Below are 12,643 nucleotides of genomic sequence, written 5' to 3' on the forward strand. Positions count from 1 at the left end.
TTTAGAAACATTGCTTACTAATTAAATGCATTCAAAAATACATCTAAGCATACAGTTGTAATGAAAGTTCCATGTGTGATTGGCTGAATATCCTGTGAACCCATGGAAATTTGGAACACAGGAAAAAACCAAAGCAAATCAAGCAAGAGTGGGAGATGGAACTGATTTGAAAAGAAATGCAGAATAAGTTTTTAGCAAACGCACAATTCTTTCAGAAGTATTATTATCTACACAAAGGCATATATGAATAGTCATATAAGTAGTTATAATGTGGCAGCTGTAAGTTCATCTTTGAAACATTCTAAATATATAGTTCTTCATAAAGGTGTTGTGTTAATGTACAGAAACTACAGCTATCAAAACTTGTCTTACCTTTGCCCCATCTGACCCAGCTTCACCTTTCACACCTGGAAGGCCTCGTGGCCCCTAGTAAGGAACAGCTGCATATTACTAATGTTATTTATAGTTATAATTCATTTAATCTCTTTATAAGGACTTCACTTTAGAACTATGAAAAGATGCTGTGAACTTACTTGAATCCCTGGGGATCCTGGAATCCCTGGAGTCCCTGTTACTCCTTGGTAGCCCTAAGAAGAGAAACCCAAACATTACACCAAAGTGTACTTTAAAAGCAGTTCAGATGTAAAACCCATTGCAACTGGATTAAGCGTTTAGGACTTGAGCGGGCCAAGCTTGCTGACAATACTAAAGCATTCAGTTGTTAAAATACAAAGAGATTGCAAAAAGCTTCAAAACGACCTCTCCAAATTTTGTGAATGGGTAGTAAAATGGCTAATGGAATGCAGTGCAAAACTATGATTGTTGCGGGGGGTGGGGGATCTGAATTTCACATCTACATTCATGGAATCTGAACTGGAGTTGACAGAACAAGAACAAGAACAAGAACAAGAACTTGGGGTTGTTGTGGTAAATAGCTCAAGGAAGACATCAACCCAGTATGAGTCAGCAGCTGTGAAAAAGGCAAATTCCATGCTACTGATGATTAGGAAATAGAAAATAAAACTGCCAATATCACAATACCATACAAGTCTATTACATGACTGCATTTGGAATACCGTGTACAGTTCTGGTCCCCTCACCTCAAAGAGTTGCCCATCCCCACTGTAGAAACTGTGGCAACACTGGTGCAGAAGGCTGCCAAAAATATCTCTTTGGTGACCAAACTTATTATTACCAATTATCTGTAGCAAATTTTCATTCATATCTTAATTAGTATACAGAACATGCCACAATCCATACTTAATTCATCCTTGCAACAGCTGTTTGTAGTTGTATGTATATGGCATTATTGGTCTCATTTTTCCAGAGAAATAAGGTGCATTAATGGATTTGCCAAAGGCATTTCAGTAGTTTCATGGTCACTGAATGTACAAACCTGCAGTGCAAGCCTAACTATCTCTCCTCAAAAGCAAGTCCCATTGCAGAATGCCTGGTTTAAAACATTATTTCAACTGTTTAATTGATTGTATTTTATTTCTTGTAATGGCTTCGGCTACTCAAATAATCAATATTCGTACAAGTCCCAGTGAATTCAATATACTTACTCCTAAGTAAATGTGGGGTTAGAACTGCAGACTTGATGTTTTTGCTACTGCTATCAGAACTTGTTTTGAAAATGGTTCGTTGTTCACTACTATCCTTTGGAAACCAATGAATATTGTCAAGAAAATAAGTTATAACAGGCCAGTGACAGAAATGTCTACATTAAACAAATAAGCAAACAAACAACAGCCAACCACACAGATCAAGCATTAGACATAAGAGCTCCATTCACCATGTGGTCCAAAATGTCTGACAAGACAGAAAAGATCTAGCTAAAAAATGGCTGGTAATCCCTTTCAGTTTTCAACCTAAAGCAGAGGTTGGCAGGAGCTTGTGGCCACTCCTGATTTTGAATTCCAACTTCCATCAGTCCCAGCCAGCATGGTCAGTGGTAAGGGATGATGGGTGTTTTAGTCTGGCGGCATCTGAAGAGCCACAGTTACCCCACCCCTGGCCAAAACAAAGGGTCACCACCACCACCTGTCCAAGCTTGACCTGTGCAAGTAAAGATCACATGGTGCCACAGAGACCAGTTACTGATTAGTGCCTATAATGCTTGCAACAAAATGTAGGAAAGCCGTACACAATACTAACTAATTTAATGAAGATGTAGAGGGCCATCATTCTCTAAATGAATTCCTTGCTTGTAAAATTTGTGGTAGGAATGCCTCCATAAGGCACTTGAGGAATTCTCCTTGAGCTATCTCAGACAGCATCTAAGTGGGATCCTAAAACACAGCCAATAGTGGTGTGCTAAGATGGGCCATATGAACAGAAGACAATGAAGATAAGATGAGGGTTTTTTTGTTTGTTTTTTTAAGCCTTAAAATGGTGTTAATGTATCTGGCTTTTATACAAAGTACACAGTGTGAAGAAGATTCCTCTTTAGGTCCTTAACAGGGAGAGAAGCACAAAATTGCTGGACAGAAAGTCAGTAACAATATCCTGCAGCTTTGTTCAAGGAAATGCTGGCACCACCAGAAGAAGAAAAAAGTACTTTATTAGGTGAGACATTTGATATTCTTTTAAGAAGGTCAGCAACAATGCTCCACGTGTAGAGTCTGCATCTGGATATCTCAGTAAAGCTAGCTCTGCCAGGTCAGTTTTAAGTTGCACAGCACTTAGCTGGACACTATGAAGGAAGAATAAATATTATAATAAAATTCCAGAAAAGGATGCAATATGGGATGTTGGTGCACATCTCTTCCGGAGGACAAATTCTTCTCATTTCCCCCCTCTCAGTTTGGATACCTTATTTTCCAATAGGCATGTCAAGAATAATTTTCCTTGTGCTTCCTCCATATAAGAGCAGCAACAGAATATACTGGTTTTGTATTTTTAAAAAACAACAACACTGTCCTCTTTTTCCAGTGACCATATCACACTTTCTGTCTGACATACTTAAGCAAGCTGTGGAACAGGAAACAGGTTTGCTATAGCAAGGAACCTAAGCAGGACCAATAAATAAATGAAACTCTCATTTATATTGAAACGCCTAACATATTTTTATGCTGATGGTACTATTCTGATAAATAAGGCAAATTTGCTTATTTACAACATTTACACCCGACCTTTAAAGTATATGACTTTCAAGATAGCCTTAAATTTTAGATGAAAAGCTAATGTGTGTTGGAAATGTAAGGAAAAGGAAGATACTTTTTACCACATGTGGTGGTCCTGCAGAAAAGTAAAAAACTTCTGGGAAATGATATATAATGGATTGAAAAAGATGTTTAAGATAACTTTCCCTAAAAAAACCAGAAGCCTTTTTACTTGGACTAACAGGGGCTGGAAAACCTAGGCACCTAAAAAGGTTATTTATGTATGCGACAACAGCCACAAGGATGTTGCTGGCCCTGAATTAGAAACAGGAGAAGATACCAACAAAAGAAGAATGGATAATTAAGATGATGGACTATGCCGAAATGGCAAAGATCAGAGATCAGCATGAGAAAAAGTTTGAGCAGGAATGGAAGAGATTTATAGATTATAAAAGACCACTGTAAATATATTAAAGCATTAGCAGGTTTGATATAACATTTATGTAATCTAATAATTGGAAATTAAGATAAACAAGAGGGGAAAACAAAGAATTTTGAGATAAAATGAGATGCAAGAAATTTTGTGGGAAAAGATTGGAATCCAGGGGAGGGGAGGGGGGAAGTTTCCGTTGTTCGTTTGTTTTTTGTTCTTGATTGGAAAAACATTGAATTTATGAACTATTGTGATTATAAAATTTGAAAATAATTTTTTTAAAAAAAAAATAGATGAAAAGAATAAGTACTTCCTATTTCTGGCATTTTTTAAAAAAATCACTTGAATTTCTACATTCAGTCACTGCAAAACCAATGGTCATACTCGTAATATAATTATGCACAATTCAGTGAAACAGAGCCAAATCAGGTATATCAGGCAATTCCCTAATCAGATCTCCTGTGAGGGGTTTTTTAGGTGGGGGGGAGCAGTTAGACTGGGTGTTCATTGCTAGGAGACAGTGGCTTAGTCCCACCCCCATTTCCAGTACCATTTCCTTGATTTAAACTGCACATAGTTAAGGTATGGAATTCACTTCCAAACAGTGGGTGACAGCAGCCAACTCAGATGACTTTAAACAGGGACAAATCCACTAAGGCTAAGGCTATTAATGGCAACTGGCCGTGACAGCTATCTGCTGATTCCAGGGACAGGGACACCATGGCTCTGAACACCAGTTGCTGGGGAACAACAGTGAAAAATGACCTGCTTTGAGGGCTTCCCAAAAACATATGGTTGACCACAACGGAAAATAAGCTGCTGGAATAGACAGGCCTTTGGTATGAGATCCAGCATATATTTTGCTTTTGCTTATATTCTTGGCTACTGACATGGGAAATCAATGTACACAAGAAAAGGAATGCACAGTTGAGTCCACGTGATGTCCTGAGTTCCAAATTACCAAAATCTGAGTACAAGTTTACACACTATACATTTTTCCCTCCACACCAGTCTTCTCCACACAAACTCTCACATTGGGAATTGCTAATGATTACATCCATGGTTTGCCAGTCACATGTCTCTCTGAGCATACATTACCCATGGAAAGTTAGGTCTGCATGCATGAAAGGAAAATGTCTCTAATTCAGTGGAATATTCCATCATATTTAAAGTTTTATGGGACATGGTCTGTATGCTTTTATTAGAACTTCTGCAAAGTCTCATCAGGAGAGACATCTAACATCATACAGCTTAAGGGTAGGGGGATTATTATTGCTACATTTTAGCCCTTTCATATAGCCCTTTCTATTCTGGCTATGTGATCTACTCAGAGGAGTGATCTGTGTTTTACAGCCCCAATTATTCAAAAAATAATAATACTTAAAAGTAAATTCCACTGAGTTCAGTGTGTGCTTGGGACTACAGCCTACGAGTCATGACTCATGGGATCATCGAGTTCATTGTGCCTAAGTTTGTTTAGGATTTCAGCCTACATGTAATGACTCATAGAAAGGTCTGTTTTTTAAAAAAAAAACAACCAAAAAAACCCCAGTTTACTGAAATCAGTGGAATCAACAGTGAAATCTTCTAACCATGTTTACTCAAAAGCACTGAGGTCAGTGGCACTTACACCCTGGTAAGTGAACATAATATTGCAGCCTGAAGTATAACTGTGTGGGCATGTGGCAATCCATTAAGCCTGGCAGCACAAGCCTATGCTTGTATCGCTCTATAAGCAGATGCCAATATCTTGTGCATGAGCTTGCACACAACCAGTGCTACTGGTTCTCTTTTTCTCTACCTATGTAGCAAACTTCTCTGTGCAATTACAAACTACCTGAACTTTATTTATATTTTTTTCGGGACTGTAGGGATTTAATTTTAAAATTAGCAAAGAACAGGATTTGAAAGGCTGCACTTCAGATGTTGCTTGGCTCTTCCACCATTAAACCATTTGCTGATTGAGAAGAGGTTCTTACAGTGCAGAATGTTGACCTGAACACACAACACTAACTTTCCAGTTCCTTTCTTAATCTTCAAGGGAGCTAGTGCATCATGTTGTGTTAAATGTTCATATTTGAAACAAGAGATATTGCATTGTCCTGTATTTTGCATTTTTTTCCTCCTCTTTAAAAATGTGTATGGAGACCAAGATGGTATTAGAACTGGGCCCCAAACATGTGTACCAAATTTCACTCCAATATGTGTGTGTTGCAGGGGAGGGATCCAGTGGAATTATTGCACTGCAAACAAATTGACAAAAGCAGAAATTTGTATATGGAATGTTGGCTGGGAAAGAGTGAAATGAAGACTTCACTCTCCTCAGCCTATCAGGATCAAACACAAGCTAAGAAATCTAGGTTTGAACTTGACTTCAAGTTCAGCAGTTACTCCCAACTAGAACCAGGAAATTCAGTGGTGGGACTTGTACCGGTGGAGCTCAAAAGATAGCCCCAAAATGGGGTGTTTCAAAGGTGTGGAGGGGCTGAGCCAGTCTAGGATCCCCAGCCAGTCTCACAGTCATCACAGGCCAGCATCAGGCTCAATCCAGACTCCATTGCTACGCCAACCAGCAGCTGGTGCAGTGATGAGCTTGATCATCCTGCCACCATCATCTTCTGCTGTGGCCACCATGAGCAGATGGGCTGTGGATGCAGTGGTGGTTCTGCAAAGCCCTGCAGTTGAAGAGGTAAGGATTGCAACCTCAGTCATCACTAACTTTAGGTAGATCAAGGCAATAGTCGAGTGTTCTGACATTTCCATTACTTTTTCTTACTACCCTCACTTTCTATCATTTTTCCTAAAACTTTTCTACACTTGGGAAAATGACCAACTTGACAACTGAGGAAGAGATATATATATATATGGCACATTACAAGACTACAAAAATGATTTATTTTTCCTCCATGGTTCATTATGCTATTATTTATATCACTACTGGGAATATATGTCACAAGCTAGAATCAAAAGCTACAGCAAAGATGTGGATTTCCTCTTTTAAAAATGTAGGCTGTCACCACTGATAGCAGATGGCTGCCTTATCACATCTGAGATACAGTATTAAATTATGGAAGTCTTTGTTAGCAGTATCTTTTCTCAGTTAGAGAGGGGGGATAGAGACTGAATGAAAGTAGGTAGTTGCATAGAGCAATGTATACATGAAGAAGCGGCTCCACCCCCATTGTTCTGCCCGGACACTGAGGTCCAGTGCCGAGAGCCTTCTGGTAGTTCCCTCGCGAGAAACCAAGTTACAGGAAACAGGCAGAGGGCTTTCTCGGCAGTGGCACCTGCCCTGTGGAACGCCCTCCCACCAGATGTCAAAGAGAAAAACAACTACCAGACTTTTAGAAGACATCTGAAGGCAGCCCCTGTTTAGGGAAGCTTTTAATGTTTAATAGGTTATTGTATTTTAATATTCTGTTGGAAGCCACCCAGAGTGGCTGGGGAAACCCAGCCAGATGGGCGGACTATAAATAATAAATAATTTATTATTATTATTATTGACGATTAATCATATAAAACCTAAAATATAGCTTATATTTGCTTGATGAAGAACACAACAATCCTGAGAAGTACAAAAAACTTGGCAACACAATGAAAAGGGGAGTTGTACAAATCCAAACCTGCTCCAAGCAGCTTGTTTTGTTGTGGGAAAATAAATTTCCTTCCTGGTATAGTGGCCTGATAAATCCAATTGCAAAAGAAGAAGCCTACGTAAAATAGACAGGAAGTCTATTTGCTTAAGCGCAATGAAATTGTTCACAATGCCCACATTTAGAGGTCATGCTAATCCACATTTTAGTGCACTGAGCTGCAGGATTAGGTACTTACCTCTCCAGCACAATAAGAGATCACTGAAAACCAGATACAATGCATTGTGGAAAGCCTGAACAATGTTCTTCTTACAGTATATGGTACAGAGAAGACATCAAAATTGGCAACACCCAAGTTTCTCTAGAGAGTGCACTTCATGTACAGGGTATCACAACCAAAAAAGCTCTTTTGCTGGTCACCACCTGCCTAACTCCTAAAGGCAAAGGAAACTCAAAGGATGGCCTCCGTTCAATAATATACTACCTACACACCCTCTATCTCATGTGTTAGTCAGGAATATGTGGCCAGATGTTAGCTAGCTGGCACAGCTCCACTCATGTACAGTGGAGGGCTACAATGCTCTGTTTGTTGTTGTTGTTGTTGTTTCCAATTACCCTTGCTTGCGTTGTCATAATTATCAAGGGATTACCTGATAATTAACTAAGAAAGGGATTGCTGCAAACAGTAAGAAATAATTTGTACTACTTTAGAAGTTGCTTCTTCTTTTTGTTCTAGAGCACTTCAGCATTTTGATGAAATGGTAGTTTTAAAATTTATCTGAAGGGTTCAAAATGAACCCTTGAAACGAGTTCTTTAAATTGATCCCAGGTTCTGCAACTAGGAGTTCTCTTTGAACATGGCTCCAGTATTGCTTATTGAAATTATTGGACTCTTCCCTAATATAATCTTCCAGAATGTGGAAAGAAGTGTATTTTTGGTATTACTGCTCTTCATACTAGCATTGTGTCAGCATCCAAAGGGAACCACCACAATAATCTCAACCATCTGTTATACCTACGAACATGGCCAAAATGTAACTAAGCAACCAAAATAAGAAATTTGGACATTTCATAAAGTGCAACATGGAGTTCTCCAAGTAATTGGCAATGTTCCTCAGATTTACAGAGTTTCCAGCAAGGATTTGTTTAAGATTTTCCATACAGAGCTGATACAGAAAACCAAATATACAACCACCACCATCAAAAGACTCCTTACCAGAAATAGAATGTGAAATGCAAAAAAATTTAAAAAAAAAATCACAGGCCTCATACATTCTGGGCAAGAACCGAATGCCTTAAGTGGCATTAACAATAATAAAGGCCACGTTGCTTAACTTGGAGCTCGTTTTCTTGAGATTTCTGGAAACCTTCTAAAGGCCCATAAGAATTAAAACCAAATTCTTTGAATTCATTATTACCAAAGTCAAAAGGAGATGAATGGTTTTGGGAAAAGACCCAAACTTCTGCTTCAACATTTTAATTTGCCCTTACTTTAATTGCCTGGTAAAGTAACTGAACTCATTTGAACCTTTTAAAGTCTCCCTTCTAACACTTTCACGGAACAGTACTATAAATGTCTATTCAGAAGTTATGTGCAGAGAAGCTTATTCCCAGGGTGAGTATGGGCACTGCAGACTTACTCGCAGTACTAATGATAACCATCCATCCACATTTTTTCAAGAACTAAGAGGAACAAGATATTACATTTCTTATTTCTCTTGGGGTGGGATACAGTTACATATTGTTTTACCCCAAGGAGGAAGCCATTAGACTAGCTAGTGAGCAATTAGCTGCATTCTTCTTCCTTCTACTCTTTCTTAACAAAAACCAGCCATGTGAATGAGGGCTCACTGCAGCTTGCTCTCGTAATGCTGATGTGAAGATATCACATCAGAACTGAGCGAGCACAGCAGCCAGAACTCATTTTTTTGTTTTTAATGGCTGAAACTATTTTAAAGAAAAGACAAAACTAATCCTAACTTGCCATCATTTCAGTTTCTGAAACTTGGATTATATATCCTTGCTGACATTCTATGCCCCTTCTGTAATAGCAGGATTAACAATTTATGATGCCCGACTGTAAGATTAGAAATTGCTGCACAAAAAAACCAGTAAATTATAAATTTAAGGCAAAGGGTTGCATTGACATATTACTTCTGTGGCTTTTTCAATAAAAGGTATGGATCTTCCCTGAATCCTCCTTGATTGGGAATTCCAACTGTCACCCCTTACTCGTGATCCTGATGTTAATAATGAGCATTTGCCACCCTTAATAATGTTCTGATACAATTCTAATGTCAGTTTTGCATTAAAATTACTATAGATGACTAAGTTTTTAGTACTCACAGGCTTACCATCTCGACCAGGTTCTCCAGGATAGCCATGATTCCCAGGTTGTCCAGGAGCCCCCTAGGGAGAAAGCAAACATATTAGAACAGAACAGAACTGAGAAGGTTGCAGCAACTAAATGCTGCACAATACCCCCACCTCTAACAGATGCTACTCAGAGTTTCAATCAACCTAAACAGGAGCCTAGTACAGGGCTCCTGAAAGGAAGGAGATGGTTTCAGATGCGGACAAAGGAATGGAAGTGGGTGCCCTCCCCCCAGCTCTTCTGAAACCTTCACACGCTGCCCTATAAAGTGGTAAAAGGCTCGTGGTTCAGGGCTAGTTGTCAGCCTTGAAACTAAACTCTTTATTGCTTCCACAGGTGGAAGGAGTGGGTGTTTCTCCTGGGAAAGTTATAGAAAATATATCTTTTCCACTCCTGAAATCTTCTGAAATAACATGGAGAAGAGGAGTTTAACATTATAGTACATATCCCCCTAACCCTTCCAGGGTTTACCGTATATATAAATATGGGGGAGGTTTCTGGAGAGTGTGAAGGGAAATATGTCCCTTTTCCTCTTCTCCCTTCTGAAACCTCCTCATAAATAGTGCAGGGAGGAAAGGTTGTTTTGCCTCACTCTATTCTGACATAGTAAATTCTGACGCACAAATTTTCTGCTTTGTGTGAAGCTCACAACCCATAGATCTGCATGGAAACTACAGCGGAATTGGTGTGGCCATCTTGCCTTCTCTGTGTATGTGTGTGTTTCCCCAAAGGGTTACCTCATCTAACATCAGCCACACATGCTTCTTCTGGAAAATGAAATAAACCTGTCATTCTAGCCCATTCATTTGCCTGGTGCAGCTTAGGCAGGTATAACCCCTAACCAACCACCTCTTATCTCCCTCTGTTGTTCATTCATGGAGGGCCAAGCTAATGTTAATTGTAGCTAATGTTAACTGTGTGGATTAAATTCATCTGCACATTTTTTTCAAACTATTAATTACCACTGCAGAGGGGCCCAAGCAGCAGAAAGACCACAGGATATGGGTAGGGGAAGTTTAACCCATCCCATTATGGCCCCAACATAAATCACCCCTGAAGGTGCTATTTACATTGGTGCCAATGGAGACTTCCCTGATAATGTAAATATAAACTGGGGGGGGGGTGTGGAATTGATCGGGACAATGGCAAGCTTGAGCCTCCCTGAAGCTGACATTTACAATTGTAAACATTTGCATGTTAACTGTACCCACATGACTAACACCATGTCTAATATTTCCCACAGGGGCCTTTCAGCCACAAGAGAACCTGATCGCATGTTGCCAAGTTGGGGTGGTAGGTTGCAAGTGAATGCACCCATTTGCTGTTCATCCATATTTTGGCACTTCAGGAAATTATACTTTCAAAGTCATAAAAACTTGGAGGGAAGCCCAGAAATATTTCATGCAACAGTTGTTCTTTATAATACAGTCCTTAATCTCTCAGCGCAATACATTCAAACTGGTTGTGGTTCTGTTTTCACAAGATATGCACTTCTGCTTCATATTTAAGATGTTACAGACTTTTATAACATGCATAACTGCATAAACATGTTCTGAAGAGAAGATGTTCAAGTGGAGACTCAGGGAGTTGGCTGAGTTGAGATCATTGTCTTCTAGAGTATTTGAGAGTGTCAGAACATCCATTACAAGAGAACATTGGGTGAAAAACTGAAGATGGTGGGGTCTGCCAGGGGCCATGTCTTCAGCTACAACTGTGTGGTCCAAAACCTGGGCAAAGTTGCTTGGCCTCAATTTTGCAGCTGCATTGAGTCTTAGTACTATGCAGAAAACAAATAGCGAGGTAATTGCTACATTCTAATCCAACATTATTATAATAACCCATTACATTTTAAAGCTATACTTAAGATCTCTGTCTAGCTGACGATGGCCCAAATGAAGCATGCCTCAGTTCATTGTACAGTGCTACCTCTGGTTACGTACATAATTCGTTCTGGAGGTCCGTTCTTAACCTGAAACTGTTCTTAACCTGAAGCACCACTTTAGCTAATGGGGCCTCCCGCTGCTGCCGCGCAATTTCTGTTCTCATCCTGAAGCAAAGTTCTTAACCCGAGGTATTATTTCTGGGTTACCGGAGTCTGTACCCTGAAGCGTATGTAACCTGAAGCGTATGTAACCCGAGGTACCACTGTATTCTCCCACCTCCACTCCTAATACACACTTAGATTCCAGAAACTGTAACAAATTTTATTCTAGGGAAAGTCAATAAGCTGCCCCTCCAGATGTTGTAGAATGCCAGCTCCAACCAAGCTCAGCCAGCATGGCCAATGGTCAAGGGTACATACACTCTCACCAACTGACCCCTAGCTAAGAGGAACTGATAGCAACAGTAGCAGCTTCTTTTAAACAGCCATTCTCTTTCCCATTCTATTCTAACTTCTTTTTAACTTGACACTTATTGTTGTAATGATCTTATGTAAACAGATTTGTAAGGTCAACCTGAAAAGCAGTATATAAAACTGTAAACTAATAAATAATAAAAGCAATTTTTGCTTTGGGCCTTTAAACTAGAAGGGGGCATACAAATAAGGCATTATCATCATAATTTGTGTTATGGCCACAGAGTTAAACATAACGAAAGCACCTATACATTATGAAAAGCTCCACTCACTTTGGGGCCTGGTGGTCCTTCTTTTCCTGGAGGGCATATACAAGGAGGTGGTGTAGATCCTACATCGCTTGGTCCATTCATGCACTACCAAAAACCAAAAACAATTTTCAATCGTGCACACCAAACCAACTTTATGCTTATTAACAACCTACTCCACAAAGTCCTTCACCCCTGAAATCCCTGCTGAAATCTACCATGTTGGCTTGACAGTGATTTCATGATACCAATGTATGATGAGGAAATCAGAGAGTGGCCCAGTTCACAGGTAATGCTAAGCCGAACTATTCCATAGTATGAACAAGCAAATGTTCAGGCTCCCGGAGAGGGGAATGTGACTGCTTTTCTCCACTCTCCCCATTTTGCTGCTGGAATAGCATGCCATCTGAACCTGGGCTCATGGTTTAGCTCTCTAAGTGCATATATTTTCTTAAATTTTAAGCATATTCCTTCTATGACAAAGCAGACTACATGAGAGAGATTCAACAATGTGAGAACTAGATGCCACTACCCG

At 39.6% G+C, this 12,643-nt stretch overlaps 1 protein-coding gene across 1 annotated transcript in view; it reads right to left on the minus strand.

The window, feature by feature from the left end:
- Positions 1-12,643, minus strand: part of COL21A1 (collagen type XXI alpha 1 chain) — a 126,328-nt gene that overhangs the window by 48,982 nt on the left and 64,703 nt on the right. Inside the window, exons 10-13 of the mRNA XM_083495809.1 lie at positions 12,133-12,216; positions 9,477-9,539; positions 534-587; positions 373-426 (exon numbers count right to left, since the gene is read on the minus strand). Of these exons, the coding sequence (XP_083351935.1) occupies positions 373-426; positions 534-587; positions 9,477-9,539; positions 12,133-12,216 (255 nt within the window). The remainder of the gene's footprint in view (positions 1-372; positions 427-533; positions 588-9,476; positions 9,540-12,132; positions 12,217-12,643) is intronic.

The sequence above is a fragment of the Podarcis liolepis genome, assembly GCF_965112155.1.
Source record: "Podarcis liolepis genome assembly, chromosome: 3".
In the NCBI taxonomy this organism is placed as follows: Eukaryota; Metazoa; Chordata; class Lepidosauria; order Squamata; family Lacertidae; genus Podarcis; species Podarcis liolepis.